General features: G+C 33.8%; 2 protein-coding genes across 2 annotated transcripts; both read left to right on the forward strand.

Moving 5' to 3' along the window:
* The first annotated feature begins 1883 nt into the window (after positions 1-1883).
* On the forward strand, positions 1884-10420 carry LOC120155505 (vacuolar protein sorting-associated protein 26A-like). The gene is made up of 12 exons (XM_039167044.1): positions 1884-1988; positions 2181-2231; positions 2339-2413; positions 2603-2677; positions 2807-2879; positions 3964-4008; positions 4235-4346; positions 4685-4751; positions 6535-6579; positions 9133-9188; positions 9302-9477; positions 10065-10420. The coding sequence occupies exons 2-12, from the start codon at positions 2229-2231 to the stop codon at positions 10241-10243; spliced, it is 906 nt and encodes a 301-aa protein (XP_039022975.1). The 5' UTR covers positions 1884-1988; positions 2181-2228; the 3' UTR covers positions 10244-10420.
* A 3792-nt stretch (positions 10421-14212) lies between these two features.
* LOC120155514 (probable serine/threonine-protein kinase PBL18) lies at positions 14213-16599 on the forward strand. The gene is made up of 6 exons (XM_039167054.1): positions 14213-14302; positions 14892-15217; positions 15328-15463; positions 15692-15828; positions 15944-16067; positions 16171-16599. The coding sequence occupies exons 1-6, from the start codon at positions 14242-14244 to the stop codon at positions 16590-16592; spliced, it is 1206 nt and encodes a 401-aa protein (XP_039022985.1). The 5' UTR covers positions 14213-14241; the 3' UTR covers positions 16593-16599.
* The last annotated feature ends 1113 nt before the right edge of the window (positions 16600-17712 follow it).

The raw sequence follows: 17712 nt of genomic DNA on the forward strand, positions 1-17712 counted from the left end.
TCGTCATCACTTCGTCCGGGCAACTAGAGAAAATAAAAGGGATGAAATGATCATACAAGTGAGTCAAACACTAAGAAAGTAACACAGTAATATTATTTATATTTATATATTATATACATAAATAATCATATTTATTAAATATGAAGATAAATGAATGTATTTATTTTTAAATGTGTATAATTATATGAAAAATTGAACTAAAATTGTGAGTTATATTTTATATTTATCCCTAGTTATTAAAATATCTCAACATCTCTACCATCAACCTCCTCTATCTCAACATCTCTATCATCATCATCATCTTCTATCTCAATCTTCTCGGGTATGTTCCAATCAAACATAAAGGAGAAAAAGATGTTAACGGGCACGACGGAGATGTTCGATATGGCTAACATCTGCAAGTACTTATCAAAACGAGACTCGTCAATGGTGTCGCCGATCCAGTCTCGTGCAAGAAAAGTAGCAACAGCACTTGAGAAACTCCCGATTCCCATCACTCTCAGACTGAACGGAACCGCAAAATACAATTTGGATTCCGGCACAAAGTCTAAGAAAAAATCGTCAAGCCCTCTCAAAACAAGGCCGTTGGCGATCCCTTTCAAGGCGAATTGAGGTGCCAACCATAGTATTTTCATTGGAATACCTTGCTCGTGATCTGGGAGTTCCTTGATTAACTTCAATATTCGTACTTCCACTAACCAAGCACTTAGTGAAGAACCAGAAGCAAACAGCATCCCGACAACGATTCCGTCGGATCTAGCACGATGTTGCTTCGGTTCTTCGTTGCTCCAAAGTTTACCAATCAGATACTTAGACGACAGGGACACCAGAAAACTTCTGAATGAGCCGAACACGTAGAGTGAAGTAATGGGAATCTGATTGAATGAATGTAGAGTAATTTTGGGATTGATGCCTGTATCCAGTCCAATACTTTGAAGTATGAAAAGAGTGTTTCCCGCTGCTTCAACTAGACAATAAGGGATGAATAATAGCCAAAGAGGGATCAACTTTATGAGCCCCATCGCCTCCTTCAATCGAGAAACAGCCCTTCGTCCCGTCGGTGCCTTGCGTTTGTAATAGCTTCCGCCGCAGATGAAAAGTGCGTAAGCCCGCGGCCACAACGATGAAAGTGACCATTGTTCTTTGCGTCCAGTTGAGGCTTGATGCAAACGTCCAGCAAATGAACTTTCCGACAGAGCTGGCGCCGTAGGACCATACACTAGCACGACCAGAGACCAACACAAGCGTACTCTTCCATCTGTTGTCTTTCCGACCTTGTCTGGTCGAAAACAATATCATCTTCTTTGAACTGGTCACATAAAAGTATCTCTAGACAAGCATCTTCTCCGGCTAAACCAGCTGTTAATAACGGTAGAGCTACGTAAAGTGTTCCGGTGTTCGTTTTTCAGAGAGAAATTTACTGCAAATCCATAACAACAGTAATCCCTGCAAAAATAAAGCCATTTTAGACTCACTTTGTATGTAAATAGGTTAATTTCAATTTGTCATGGTTAGGAATATCTTACAAAGACCAAACATGGAATGGCGACCATAATTATTCGACAATGACAGAGGCGGTCGGTTGCGATGTGATGAACGACGATCGTCAAGAATAATACTATGCCTTCGAAAGTCTCTTGATGAGTATTTATTCTTTTTTGTCGTCATGTTCGTGTCGACAACCATTAATCTATCATAATCATCTAGTTGAGGAACAATTAAAATTTAATACTATAATTAAAATAATTGAAAGTTCAACTATATAAACATATATCGTCTAAAGTTTAGTGGTATATGCTGTAATTTATCCCATTTAAAATGTAAAAATTTTCCAGCTGTGATAATCACAGAAGACCCGAAGGAAGACTGGTTTGGTGTCTAGCAAAAGCGAAGGAACGCTAATTACATTTATTTACAAGATTTGTTACCGCTGATCTGCTCTCAATTCAACAGTCAACCCTTCTTCTTCTCTTAGATCCCTAATTAAGGTATTTCCCCCTTCCCTTTCCTCGTTTTCATGATCCGATTCCAGTGCTAAGCCTTCCCAGGGGAAGTAAGAAGATGGTGGAATTTTGAATTTAATTATAAGTTTAATTTAGTCCCTTTTTTCCTTTCTAATTTTGCAGAAAAATTATGTTGATTGATTTCAAATTTTCAATGATTTATGTTTCTGTTTCTAGGTTCTTCATGCTGAGCAAAAGTCTTGATTCAGGACCCGCTAAAGCATCATGGTATTAAACTATCAATTTCTTAGGAAATTGCCTCTTCTTTATTTTGTTTTACTTTACCAACATAATGGTTAAGTGAAAAGCTTGTTTATCTATTTGTTTTCTTGCAGAATTACCTAGTTGGAGCTTTCAAGCAGCCGTGTAATATTTTCATTTCATTCGCTGATGGGAGAAGCCGCAATCAGGTATATACTGCTTATGAAATGTTAATGAAAATGAAAAGTTTGCTTTTAGATACAAGGCAAAATGCATGATTTTACAATTGTGCACGCAATTATGTTGGTATAAATACTGTTGTGATATAGTCTGGTTTATTCCCCCCATTTTATTCACATGATTTTCCTTTATACTCTTAGATCAATGTTATTTTGCAGGTTCCGCTAAAGAAGGAAAATGGGAAAACAGTTATGGCTGCTCTCTTTCAGAGCCAAGAAAATATTGTAGGAGAGGTAGTGTTTTTCGTGTTGCTATTTTGGATCTTATGGTTGAGTTTATCTGCTTATCATATCCAAAACGTTTTGTTATTATTTGCACTCAAAACTGTATCCGTATTTTAGTTCTTATTGCTGATGTTTCAGGTGGTTCTAGAACCGATACATGGGAAGAAGGTTGAACATAATGGTGTTAAAATTGAGCTCCTTGGTCAGATAGGTGTGCTTTATTTTCTGTACCTTTCATTTTAGATCTTCCATTTGACTGTTAACTGGGATATGCATATAGTTTCCATTACTTTAACCCGGATATCCATATAGTTTCCATTACTTTAACTGGGATATCCATTTGACTGTTAATCTTTAAATGTTATATGGTATAGTTTAGCCTAAGAAGAAAATATATACATATGTATTGGCCTGTAAACGAACCGAACGGACACAAAGGAGGGTCTGTTCATGTTCGTTCGTTTAACTTTAACCGAACTAACGAACTAACTAAATGAACGGAATTTCTTGTTCGTGTTCGTTCATTAAGAAATCTAGCTTGTTCGTGTTCGTTCTTTAAAATGATAAACGAACACAAATGAACGAACGTAAACAAAAATAAATGAATGAACGTAAACGAACACAAACGAACGAACATAAACAAACGTAAATGAAACATATAAAATTAATAGAGTTTATATTTGAGAAGAGTTTTTTTCTTTCCAAATAATTTTAGGATTTATATTTTCTTTAATTGATTTGAGTATTTTTATTTGGGTTTAAAATTACTTGGGTTTTAAAATATTAATGGGTTTAAGGTTAAAATTTATTAGGTATTAATATTTCAAGCGGGTCTGGAGATTGGGCTGAAGACAAACGAACAAACATAAACAAATGAACAGAAACAAACATAAATGAACAAACATAAACAAACGGATTACCGTCCATTCACAAACGTAAATGAATGAACGAGCTCTTTTTTCCTATACGTTCATTTAATTTATCGAACATAAAATCTTGTTAATGTTTGTTCGTTTAATAAATAAACGAACTTCCGCCGAACGGTTCACGAATGGTTCGCAGAATGTTCGGTTCTTTTACAGGCCTACATATATAAAAAATTAGCTTGAGTCAATCTTTAGTTCTAGTTACTTGTCTGTTGTTTTTCTTTTTGTTTGATTCTGTGTCTACTTAAATTTTCTCTGATGTTTCTTTATTTCCAATTTTGTGAACAATGTGTGTAATTTTGGAAAGGTCATCTCCATACAGATTGTGCCACTATACTTAGACCATGACATTTTTTCTATTCTTTGCAGAATTGTATTTTGACAGAGGCAACTTCTATGATTTCACCTCTCTTGGTGAGTGTATTTGACCTTAAAGAAAAGGCTTAAGATGTCTTTATTTTAATTAATTTTTTTATGGGTCCTTACAAGTTATACTATTCAGTTTTGACGCGATTTCCCCCCTCCCATTTCTCCCTTACCTTGCCTGTTTGGGGTGGCATTGCAAGGGACATTAATTATCTCTTAATTATCATGTAAAGTTGCTTCTGAGTTATCCCTAATTCTCTCCTTTTGTTGGCAGTACGTGAACTTGATGTTCCTGGTGAATTATATGAAAGAAAAGCATATCCATTTGAATTTGCAACGGTGGAGATGCCATATGAGTCTTATAACGGAGTGAATGTTAGACTTAGGTAGGCTATTCATTTAATTTATTAGTTTACTCTTGTGATAAATTTTCATGCCTCTAGAAGTTACTTTTTGTGAGCAATTTCCTTTTTTTAAAGTTACAGTGCTTAGTGGTATCCCTGCCATGCTAGATTGTGAAGGGCACAAGCATAAGTTTGGCTATTTAAACATATTACTCAGGCTTTCACTAGCGTCTAGTTTTCCTTTTTTAATTTCAATTTGTTGTTCGCGATCGACTAAGTTGAAATATTTTCATTACTGAATGTTTGTAGTTTTCAAGGATCCTTTATAATAGGATATAAACATGAAACTGATCTATCTAAACATTATTGCAAATGTGTAGGTATATACTGAAAGTGACAGTCAGTAGAAACTATGTCAGCAACATTGTGGAGTACCAAGATTTTGTGGTAATGTATTCTGTATAAGCACTGGGTGAAATCACTATGCTATTCTACTTGAAAATATAACCTGGATTTCTATTACATTATTTTGATATTATCTTCTTTTACCATCACCTTTTAACTTCTGAATATTTATTTATGTTTTAACTCAGATTACATGAGAATGATGTTACATTACACAGTTCGTTTTATAGTTCAACTGCCCTTATGAGGTCTAAGGGTCTTATTCACATCATTTACTAAAATAGTGATTTCAGTGTTGCCTTTTCTAGCGAAATCACCCATCGGAGTTATGGTTAACCATTCACCGTTGAGGTCTTAATGCAGAATACCTATATCTACAGCTGTGGCAATAGGCACTTGATTTGTTATAATGCCAATTTATCCGCTATTAGTAGATAAAATGAGTTCTTTCTGTTTTGAATCCCAAACAGTTTGATTAGGGGTAGGTACACAGATTCAAGTCATTTCTTCAATTTGCTATCATTTCTAAGTTCGTAGCCTTCACAGTAGCTTCATGATGTTACCTACCAAAAGGCCTGTTCAGGAAGACTGTCCAATTATCCGGAAAGAATCACTTTAAATCCTCTAATTTTTTCTCCCAGGCGAACATATTCCATGGGAACCAGTAAATAATTCTTCTACGGAAAAGGGTTGTGATAAGAAACTCCCATCTTAAGCACTCTTTCTAGGTTAAGTGATCCTCTTTGGACAAGTTGTTGAAAGTGAGAAGGAAGTTTTTATTTTATAGATGATCTTATGAGCGGGCCAACTTCCAGTTTGAGATTGCTAGGTCTAGGGTGTTTTATTGATACACAGCCTCATTTAAGAATTGGTTGTTTCTGCACACATGACTTCCTGGTTAGGATGGAACCACCTACGATTATGTTGCTGTCACTTGAAGGATTGTTATGAGGTGAAATATTGGTTGTTAGGAAGTAACCTCCTGTTGTTGGAAACCATCTTCATTTGTCTTAACCGATCAACTAAGAGCAGAAACGAAAAAGTATAATTCACATCATCTTTGGTTTTGAGAGAGAATAAGGAATCAATTGTGAAATGGTTGTCCCTAAAGATATTTACTCTTGACCACTTACTCTATCCTGAGTCCTATAAGACTGTTTTTTTACGTGTTATCATTTATCTAAAGAAACTAAGCCTATCAAGGATTGTAAGTTACTTGCACAGAATTCTCTTTGATAATCTTTGTCAAAAGAAACACCGATATTTGATCCTTGTGCCAACTTGAATAGAATATATTATAATTGTTAAGCATCATTTGCCCTGCACGTGATTAGATGAATGTAAATAGATTAACCAGAAAGCTAACAAGGATATGGATTTTGGAAACAAAACGCCTTGCATGTGATTAATAGGATATGGATAGATTAATCAGATTGCTGTCAAGGATATGAACTTTGAATTTAGCAAATTAAAACTTCCAGTGATAAAGCTATTTCACTACTTAATCATTTTTTGTGTGTTCAATCTTGGACCCGAAGACCTTTTGGAAAGGACTAGCTGTTTAGTATTTAACATTGTTTTACCCATATGGTGTTCACTAAGGATACTCTGATCTCAATTGTTGTTTTCTTGGTCATTTCATCTTCTTAATGCATTACCATCTAGGTGTAAGGAGTTTCTTTGTATTGGTTTTATATTTTCCCCATCTTGTATTTGTTTTTGCTTGTTCAGATAAATTGCCTGGATTAAGATCATAGCATAGCAGTAGCATATTTAAATTTGTCATTCATAATTTTTTCCTTTCTTTGAATATTTTCTGCACCAGGTCCACAATTATACTCCACCTCCATCAATCAATAACAGTATTAAGGTAAGGAAATTTTCTTTTATTTCCTGATGCTTATTTGGTTTAGATTACTGGTGAGATTGAAATTGAAATATCTTTCATTGTGAAACTCACAAATACTTGTGTATCAAAAGTGGATTTAACTCGTCTTTCTGCTCCAATGTATTTTCTCCATCTAATATCAAGATATGTAATATGCCTAAATTTGGGTCAATCACTTTTACAACAATTCTTCTTAAGTTAGCGTTTGGAAACTTGGATTTCAATATCTGGTTTTGGATTTCAAAGATGATGTAAATTGAGTGATAACACGCATAAAAATGCAACATATGATTATTTCTCAAATCCAAAGATTTGTTGGATGTTGGAGAAAGAAGTTTTCGGGTTTAAAACCAGCCGAGATCAAGAGTAAAAGGGAGGATGTTGGGCATTTAGAGGCTCCCATTGTGGGTTCTGTTGACGAGGACAAACTGCTAACTTGCAGAGGCAGCTTGGTAGGGTGGTGCAGAAATTTTTTAAAGATGAATGAGTTGGCTTCCATAATGCATAAGGAAGGCATTTTAGGCCCGAAAATCATGAGGCTAAGCGGGTTAGCAGTTCTAATCATTTTTGAAGATGATGAGAGTAGGGATTTCACGCTGAATAATCAGATGGGGGCATTGAATAAATGTTTTGGCAAAGTAGAAGTGTGGTCGGAAAACTTTCATTGCAGCAGCCGTCGGGCGTGGCTTTCGTGCAAAGGGATCCCACCGTTTTTGTGGAATCCCTCCACCTTCAGAAGCATTGCAGACAAATGGGGAGAACTTATCTCCATTGACGAAGGATCTGTGAATCCAGGTTTTTTTGAAAGGGCTTTGTTTCAAATTATTACAAACCGTCAAACACGTGTGGAAGAATCCGTTGTTTTGAAAGCCGGGGACTTGTTATTTACAGTTTGTATTTCTGAGTTTGAGCCTTGTTTCAGTCCCGATTCAGTCTGGGCAGACTCGTTCTTGATGGATGAGGCAGTTGCCTCCCCGTTATCTTTGGTGGGGGAGCTCGTCGGTGTCTCGCCAGTTAATTCTACCGTGGTGGAGGTATGTCTTGAGGGAGCTGGCAGAAACGAGGACTCTTCGGTGGAGAAGATTTTTGAGCGTTGTTCTGTGGATGAAGAAAGTCTATTATGTTGTATGGGGGAAAGAGTTAGTGGCTGCTTCTCGTCGGGTGGGGAAGTAATGGAAAGGAACATAGGGGAGGATTTTATTATGGGCTTAAGGAATTATGCTGCTGGTGTGGGGATTATTCCATCGGAATTCGAGGATGTGGTGGAGCACGAGAATGTGCTGGATCAAGGGGCTAGAGAGTCAGTTTTTGAAAGCAGCAAAAGTTGTATGTCTGCACGTGATAGAGAGAGAATATTGGATTTTTTTGATTCATCCAACTTGGATGGTCGGTTAAAGGCAAAGGTGATGAAAAACGTGATTAACATTATTAAGAGGCGTGCTATTAGTAGTTCCAAGGGTGTGGAGGCCCACCAGGATGGGGATGCCCAACAGGTTGGGTCGGTGGTTGACAGGCTGGATGGCAGAGATATATCGGGGTTAGCAGAGAAAGTTTCGGGTCCCCAATTAATGGCCTGATACAACCAAATCAAGCAGCAGTAGAAGGTTTAATGTGTGGGAGATTTGTCTGTTCTGGGAGCCAGATTATGATTCCATTTTTCCAGCTTTGGAGCCAGAGTCTATAGTTTGGTTTTCTGCCCTCTTCGTGTGGATGGAAGCTCCTGGATGTCTGTGTTTTATTTTGGATACTATGGTTTGAGTCAGCTGTCATTTTTTTCTCTCTTTTTTAGGTGTTCTGTTTTCTGGTGCTCTCCGAGTCAAGAGTTAGACTTTTAGTTGGGTCAGTCTTTTAGAGGCTGTTGTGGTTGATATTAGGTTGAGCTACTGTTGCTGCTATGGGGGTGTTTTTTGGTTGTTTTATGGTGTTTTGTTTTATGTACGGGGTCGATATCTGGATGTATTTTGGTGTTCTTAGGTTCAATGAAATCCTAAGGCACTATTTTCTTCCTTCCGCTGATTAAGGAGCTTCTCTTTAAGTCTCTATAATCAAGAAGGAGGTTTTTAATGAGGCCTTCAATTCCTATCAAAAAAAGATTTGTTGGATGCCTATTAGTAGTGAATTTGAAATTCCTAACTTATGAATTTCACAGATTCTTGCTTTCTATACTTTCAAAAAATATGTTATATTGAAACCCAACTAATTTATTCATAAATGTATGCATTTCATTCTTACAATTTATATAGCAAATGAAATCCAAATCCAAAATTTCAAAATTATCATCCAAACATAACATAAAGAGATTATCATTTAGACCCCTTACAAATTCCATGGTGCTATAAAATGTCTCGTACTAGTGCCTGATATTACCAATATTTTGCATGGTATGATAGACATTGGAATGACCTTAAAGGTGTTACTTCTATTGTTTCCTTGGAAAATGTGATGGTTGATATGACATGTAGCCACTCTATACCAATTTTGATGTTTTGGGATTTCAAATCGACTTTTATTTATTTCTATCGATTGTTCATATAGATGGAAGTTGGGATTGAGGATTGTCTACATATTGAATTTGAATACAGTAAAAGCAAGTACGTCGCTCGGCATGCATTTTTTATTAGAGTTTGTATATAATCCCATGCCAATTGTTTTACCCTAAGTTGGGAGGATACTGATGTATTTATGTCGGATTTCAAATATTCAGGTATCATTTGAAGGATGTCATTATTGGCAAGATATATTTTCTTGTTGTTAGAATTAAGCTAAAAAATATGGAGCTAGAGATCAGGCGCCGAGAGTCAACTGGATCAGGGCCAAACACATATGTTGAGACAGAGACCCTTGCTAAATTCGAGTTGATGGATGGTGCTCCTGTCAGAGGTACCTTAACAAGCTTCTCTATCCCACGCCATATTTTCTAACTTCGTGTTTTTAATGTCACAGATTTAGAATTCTTGGCAGATATCTTAGATATTCGTTAGCCCGGAACACTTTTGCAATCATGCTTTTATAGAATACCTCCTAGTGTTGGTATTTGCCTTGATGTTCATATCTATTTTATCTTGAAGTTTCCATTTTCGACTCAGATTTGAACATGGGCATGTAAATATGACTCTCTTAGGACCTTCCAAATTAATGGAAGGACTTATAAAAAAAAAATTGAATATACCTCACGTTGGACATAGACTTGTACCTAACACACTCGAATCCAAGTAACATAAGACAGCGACACAGACACTAGCCAACTATCATATGCTACATGCTACGGTTGTTGGTCATGATTGCTACATCCGTTTCAATACTATCATTTTAGACTTAGGTTTCAATTATAATTTCTTTATGAAATTCGAGGAGTCGATTGATATGCATGTTTGGTTTGGTCAGAGGATTTTTAATGGAGTTGTGTATGTCTATCACCTAAGGCCATGAGGCGTATCTTACTTGAGCTATTATGAATGCCTTTACAGGAGAATCGATTCCGATCAGACTGTTCTTAAGTCCATATGAACTGACACCAACATATCGTAACATCAATAACAAATTCAGCGTGAAATATTATTTGAATCTTGTGCTAGTGGACGAAGAAGATCGACGGTACTTCAAGCAGCAAGAAATCACTATGTACCGGATTCTCGAAACTTGGTAATTCTTCTTTTAAATCTGGTTGTGTTCACGCATATGAATGTGGGAAAGTACTCAAGAAGATCATAATACTCTATGGTACGCATGATCTCTTTCCGGTGCCATTTGGGCTTGTTAATGAAGTTTTTCGGCTGTTTCGCACGAATGCCTGGTTTCGGATGATGGCATGGTACTCATATCTGTCTTTTGCCTATCCATCATATATTTTCCGATCGATTAAGATATATAAAAGTATTTGATTACACTGTTAGATGAACCCAATGAGTAGCATAAAAAGTATTATTGATTAATACTTATATAATAATTAAATTATTTCAGAAGATTTTTTATTCATGAAATAAATAAATAAATAAATAAATAAAAGAAATTCATGTATACGTGATAATATAATCCAATAAGTAATAATATCTGACACAGCTAAACTGCTATGTAAGACAAGACCCAGACTTGTAACGTACAACTTTGTAAAACAATTATCAGAAAGAACCAATGTTGGTATTTCAGTTATCATTCATATAATAAAAAACAAAGTTACAAATATCCATCAGGAAGAAAGGTGGTGAGCTCCTCATTAAATTGAGGTTAGACAACAGTGAAAACTTCTGATTTCAGTATTAACTGAGTGATTCATTGCTAATGTGAACATCTTGACCAGGATTCAAATAAGTATTTCGGGTACTCTAGAAAAAATTATATAAAATTGTTTTTACATTTAATTATATATAAAATTTAAATATTTATGGGATAATTATAAAATTGTCCCCTTAATTTTAGAATAGTTATACTTTACCCCTCAAGTTAAAATCTAGACTTCATTCCTGTTGTCGCCGTCGCCAGCCGCCATTGCCATGGTCGCTAACGAGGTTTATATACATTGTTGGTTGCTTTAAATGGTCCATAACTTAACAAGAGTTATGTCTAGAAAACTTCAAAATCGAAGCGATCCATCTTGTTTTAATTGTGATGCACAGCTTCAGAAAGTTTTTGGGGAAGACATCAAACTTACCATGGTTTCACAAGATATTACAGCATTTTTCTGCACCACCATCCATACATTTGGACCATAAAATCAATCTTTCTTGGAATAGTCATGCTATGATGTGAAATTAGTAACCGGAGAACCTAGTCGAACGCTGAAAAGAGCGTCGATCAGATTGTTTTAACTAACAATAGTAAGCTCATTTTTTGGCTGACTTGCCGTTACTCTTAGGCAGGGATGGAGAGAATGGAAATTTAAGAAGTTATATAAAAAAAACCCTAAAATATAAGGGAATTTAAAATTTTTAAAGGGTGCGATCGCACCCCCAACACCCCTTGATCCATCCGTGCTTTTGGTGACAGCCAACCAAACACAATGGTGGCCGGTAACGACGACAATGGCAACTGGCGATGGAATTTGATGATTTGGGTTTAGGAATGTTAGTGGTCCTTTTGATATTTTAAAAACATTTTGGTTTCTTTTTGAAATAATAATAATAATTTTAGGTTTTTATATATCTCATTTCAATGAATGACAGAAAAAAGAAGTGAAAAATACTAACAAAGAGACTTGAACCTGGGATTATTATTAAAAGTGAAGTCACCTAAACCAAATCTTATTATTATGAATATAGTGCAATATTTTTGTATATTCGTAATGTTTATTAATGTAAAAAATCATTACTTTTAATTTATTAATTATAATTTAATATTATATATATTTATTAATAATTATATATATAATAAATTATAATTTAATGAAAGAAATAATTCTTAACTATTAATAAGTAATTTAATAAAAAATATTTTTAATATATATTATCTTATAATTAATATATAAAAATTCAAAACTATTTGTTCTATTAAATTATAATTAATATATAACTATCAATAAATATATGTAATATTAAATTATAATTAATAAGTAAAAATTAAGAATTTTTTTTTACATTAACAAAAATTATAAATATATAAAACATACTACAATTTTTTTCTCAAATGATTGAATTTGCTTATTGGTTACAGTAGTTTCATCCTTAGTTACGTTTACATGCCTAGGATCAAATCTCCTTGTTAACATTTTCATTCTATTAATGTCATTATTTGGAATAAGATATATAATAAATGTTGTAATTTATAATTAAATTGGGGCTTAGCTTAGTGGTTCAATTCCTCCTAATTGTTATATTACTTTATTATTTGCTCTCTTTAATATGTGGTGACACGTGTCACCACTTTATTGAATGAAAAATTTATTAGATTAAATAAAATAAAATTAGAAAAATATCTTCTAATCTCGTAATGACACGTGTCACCATCTAATTGGAGATTAAATTCATTTTAATTGAACTAATGTATGATCAAATCAATAGAATGTATAAATATTGAGGATCAAATATGCACTTATATTTGCCACCATCCTATTGAACGAAAAAATTATTGAATTAAATAAAACATAATTAAGAAAATATCCTCTAATCAGTTAACGACACGTGTCACCATCTAATTGGAGGCTAAATTTATTTTAATTGAACTAATGTATGATCAAATCGATAGAATCTATAAATATCGAGGACCAAATATACAGTTATATCAAACTTTTAACTGCCATGCCACTTTCTCCGTTAAAAGTTAACAGACAGTGACTTGATTGGAATATTTAAATAGTTGGACGATTTGATCAATTAAATCGAAACATCGGTGGTCAAAGTGAAAAAGGGTAATAGTTAAGTGGTCACTTGTGTAGTTTACCATAATATTAATCAGAATAACTTGAATATTTTTTATCCAAACATTCTATCACTACTCAATAAACTTTGTAATTTAACTTCAATTACATATTTTATATTATCTCAATTTCGCATTACATAAATTATAAAAAAATTAAAATTTATTTCTATGTTATAGTTTGACATTTTAGCTTTTACTTTTCCTCTCGCATTTTTTTTGTCAAACTGACTCAAATTCGATAAATAAAATAATTGATACAGAGTGGTTATTGTTATGTCACATTTGAATCATTTTGATAAAATTGAAATAAATAAAAGTCAAACGAATCACAATAAAAACTTAAAGAAAATATGATTAAACTGATAAAGTTGAGAGTCAATAAAGATATTTTAATTAGTGACATTTGATTGAGTTAAGTTAAGGGAAAAATCTCGGGTACTTGAGTTGATAAGTTTATTTTATAACTTAAATTTGTCTTAAAAATTTTAGAGTCGTGTTATTTGAGTTTCTGTTTATATTTAATTTTAAATATTTATAATGATATGGTACTAAATGATTTCAATTTAAATGCTTTCTATGACCATATAAGATATACATATTTATTTTTTCATACTTTTTCATGTGTGATGTACATATATCATGGAGAAGTTGAGAGAATCGACTTGAACTTAAAAACTAATCTTCTAATTACTAAGAATTTTGAGTTATACGAGTTATTCAAATCATATTTTTATAATTCAAATTTTATTTAAATATTTTTCAAGTAGAATTTATGAAATTACAAGTTTTTTTTTAATGTCAAGTCAATTCGAAAAAAATAATTTTTTTAATTTAAAAATTAAAACACAAAAATGACGTTCGTACAGCTACGTACAATTTGAGGGTGACCAAGAGGATTAAAGAGCTTGATATTCAACAGCCGAGAGTTGCAGAGCAGAGCACAGGCGTATGATGCTAAAAGTCAATATTCAAATACAGTTTTCTTCCATTGTGGGGACTTTAAATCCGTAATGGGAGGGCCATGAAACTCACAATTCGATGAAGATTATGTAAACGGTATTATTTAAGAAGGACGTAGACATTTTCCATTTTCAATCCAGCCACCTTCCATTGACCAATGCAACGTTTCTACAAAAAAAAAACCCTTGTTTCTTCTGTTTTTGGGGTTCCTTAAATTGAACAAAATGACGCTTTAAATGGGACGAACTTTGGGTGGTTCTCTTCTTCTTCTTCTTCTAACACTATGGAGATTTGACCCTTTCAGCCTTATTGTTTGATCTTCTTTCTTCCATCATGGGGATTTGCTGGCCTAAACCTGCAAATTGTGCTCATGCTTCTTCCACTAATTTATCAGGTCACTCCATCACTTGTTTCCCTTCATTTAATTCATTTGCTATGTGATCTTTGTGGGGCCTAATTATAAGCTTTTCAACTATATATGTTTTCTGGGCTTTGGGTTTGTGTTGTTCTAAAACAAAGTTCCACGAGCAAAGATTTTCGATGGATTTTACTTTCTGGAGTTCGTGAGATATTTGATCTGATGAGCCAATAAACAAGAACTTTAGGTACATCTCATCTGACATTCTGCTGGTAGCGTAGAGTGAAGGTGATTTTTAGGCTGATTTGCTGCTGTACAAATCTTAATGCACTTTTGTACACTAATTCGGATGCACTTTGTTGATAATGGATTAATCCACCATGCAATCTGTGAATGAAATCAAAAGACTATTTTGGTTTGGCTGATGTATTTTGAAGCTTGGTTTTGAGCAAACAAAGGGCCATTCATTTAATTATAAATCCTTTTTCATGCATTCTCTGATCATACTTAAATATATCTATTTTCATGTTTCTCTGGTATTTTCATGTGGTTAATTGATGAACTGCGGGTTTGATATGGATTTAGAAGTCAGTAAATTCCTAAATTTTGTTTCTTGTTGTTTAAGGTAGTGCGAAGACTCATAGTAACACAGAGCTGGAATCAAACTCTAAGACCCAGAAATCGCCCAAGGAAACTTGGAACAAACCATTCATATCATCAAAACCTCATACATCTGTTTCCATCAGTCTCAAGTCTTTCACTTTTAGTGATCTTAAAAATGCCACCAAAAACTTCCGGTCCGAAGCACTTCTCGGCGAAGGAGGGTTTGGATGTGTTTTTAAAGGTTGGATTGATGAGAACACGTTTGTTCCGACCAAGCCGGGTACCGGAATTGTTGTAGCTATCAAAAAACTCAAGGCAGAAAGTTTTCAGGGGCACAAGGAATGGCTTGTATGTGAACTTTTGATTATGAGTTTCAATTTTCCTTTTTGTTTTTCCTTTTTCCATATTTTGCAAGTTCATGTTTGTGAACCTGATTCCACGTTGATCAATATTATCAGGCGGAAGTTAACTATTTGGGTCAACTTCACCATGAAAATCTTGTGAAACTCATTGGTTACTGTGTGGAGTCTGAGAATAGACTTTTGGTTTATGAGTTTATGCAAAAGGGAAGTTTGGAGAACCACTTATTTAAAAGTAAGCTTCTGTCTTTCTGCAGATCCGACTCCTTTTCCATTGATCTTTTTCTCACTATGTTAAATCATATACCATGTATCAACTGCACGTCAATGTGCTAGTTTAGGTCTTTAGGATGGTGGCACTTCTGTTTATGAGTCATCTTTAATCTTCTCTTTTTCATAGTTTGTTTGGCTGGTCAAGTTAGAATCTGATAACACTAAACCCGTTATTCGTTTCTTCTTTCAGAAAATGTTCAACCAATTTCTTGGGGTACACGGATGCATATTGCCCGGGGCGTTGCACAGGGATTGACCTTTTTACATGGTTTAGATGCTAATGTAATCTACCGTGATTTAAAAGCTTCCAACATTCTCCTAGACTCGGTAATGCTGACAGATCAATAGTTCTGATTTGGGATCAAGTTTGCATAGCAGATATGTTGTATTGAACATTCCATTTGCTTAATGATTAATGTTATTTACATGTAAACTTATGTAGGATTACAACGCAAAACTTTCGGATTTCGGGTTAGCAAGAGATGGTCCAACTGGTGATAACACCCATGTTTCGACCAGAGTTGTTGGAACTCAAGGTTATGCAGCTCCTGAATATGTTGCTACAGGTTTGTTCATACTCTTTTTTGAACATAATATGCTTAAGCATGATCATACCAGCAATCGCTTTGTCTCGTAGAACTAACCAACTTGTTTAAACCTCGAGTGCAGGTCATCTGACCCCAAAGAGCGATGTGTACAGCTTTGGTGTTCTACTATTAGAACTACTTTCAGGGCGACGGGCAATGGACGATGAGAGAGTCGGGTTTTCGGAAGAAACACTAGTAGAATGGGCCAAACCGTTCCTAAGTGACAATAGGAAAGTACTACGGATAATGGACACGAGGTTGGGAGGTCAGTACTCGAAGAAAGGAGCGCAAGCTGCCGCTGCACCCGCATTGCAGTGCTTGCATATGGATCCGAAGTACAGGCTCTGCATGGTTGATGTTCTAGCCTCGTTGGAACGTCTCGATGCAACAAAGCAAGCATCGCCAAGGACGCCCCGACGGTTACAAGCAAAGCATGATCACCATGGGATTAAGCATGTGAATAGCCCTCACAAGGCAAGAATTTCGACCACTAATTCACTTTGAAAACTATTTTCTTCCAGCAAATTAGCTAGTATGGTGAGCCGGAATTTTCTCGAACCGTAAGCCAGAATCGTATCGAACCATCGATCAAGGGCTAGCATCTAAGGAAACAAAGGGGGAGATATATTATATCAGAGTTCATGGGAGTGTCGTTGATGAACATTGTGAATAAATAAGTTTTTGCAACATCAAAATCTATATGTACATTAAGATTTAAGCATATGTTTTTCTTGAATAATTCTTAATATATATATATATATATATATATATATATATATATATATATCGATTGTAATTTTTAATTTATAAGTAATGTTAAACAATATTACTTTAAAGTTATTTTTTCCTACTATATAAACAATTACACACAAAAAATAAAAAATCAGTTACAACTCATGGGTTTTTTAGTTTTTTTTAATTAAGTTAGGTTAATTACAAGTGATAATCTGTTTTAAAGAATTTCAATCAATTGACTTTTAGAATTTCAATCAATTGACTTTTAGAATTTCAATCATTTGACGATAAATGTTTAAATACCATGTAACCGTTGGTGCGAGTTTTTAAGTTTTGAAATAATTATTTTTTATGTCACACATACGATTTCATATATATATATATATTAATTTTTTATATTTGTATTCATCTAAAGGTTGATTGTTATTATTATATATTTATATTTATATTTATTAATATTGAAATAAAATATTAAAAAATTATCTCATTTATCCATTAAAATGATAAATTTATTTTATTAAATAATTCTACTTTTATAATAAAATTGATAGAGCATAAAAAATATCTTATATAGGGAAAGTTGAAAAAATTTGGAAGTAGTTGGGAGTGAAAAATAACATTTAAAGAAATGAAAGTAGAAAAGTAAAGCGACAATGAATTACTAATTAATTATATAAAATGAATAAAAGATGAAAAAACATCTTATTGTGATAAATATTGCAATAAAATAAATCTATAGTTATATAGAATTAGATCTGACTAATTTAATTCAAACCTAATTATTTAAATTAATTTATATTATTCAAAATTTGATATGGACGAAAATATAATGATTTTGAATTTTATATGAAATCTGAATTAAATCAAATTAAGTTAAAATTGTATTGAT

This window comes from Hibiscus syriacus, unplaced genomic scaffold (genome assembly GCF_006381635.1).
Source record: "Hibiscus syriacus cultivar Baekdansim isolate YM2019G1 unplaced genomic scaffold, ASM638163v2 tig00111193_pilon, whole genome shotgun sequence".
Classification (NCBI taxonomy): Eukaryota; Viridiplantae; Streptophyta; class Magnoliopsida; order Malvales; family Malvaceae; genus Hibiscus; species Hibiscus syriacus.

Excerpts from the sequence above, each read along its gene's own strand:
- LOC120155505 (XM_039167044.1), top strand. Across the intron at positions 4,009-4,234 it reads CTATGATTTCACCTCTCTTG|TACGTGAACTTGATGTTCCT; the intron begins GTGAGTGTATTT and ends TTTTGTTGGCAG. Across the intron at positions 6,580-9,132 it reads CAATCAATAACAGTATTAAG|ATGGAAGTTGGGATTGAGGA; the intron begins GTAAGGAAATTT and ends TTGTTCATATAG.
- LOC120155514 (XM_039167054.1), top strand. The coding sequence starts at position 14,242 with ATGGGGATTTGCTGGCCTAAACCTGCAAATTGTGCTCATGCTTCTTCC. Across the intron at positions 14,303-14,891 it reads TTCTTCCACTAATTTATCAG|GTAGTGCGAAGACTCATAGT; the intron begins GTCACTCCATCA and ends TTGTTGTTTAAG. Across the intron at positions 15,829-15,943 it reads CCAACATTCTCCTAGACTCG|GATTACAACGCAAAACTTTC; the intron begins GTAATGCTGACA and ends AAACTTATGTAG.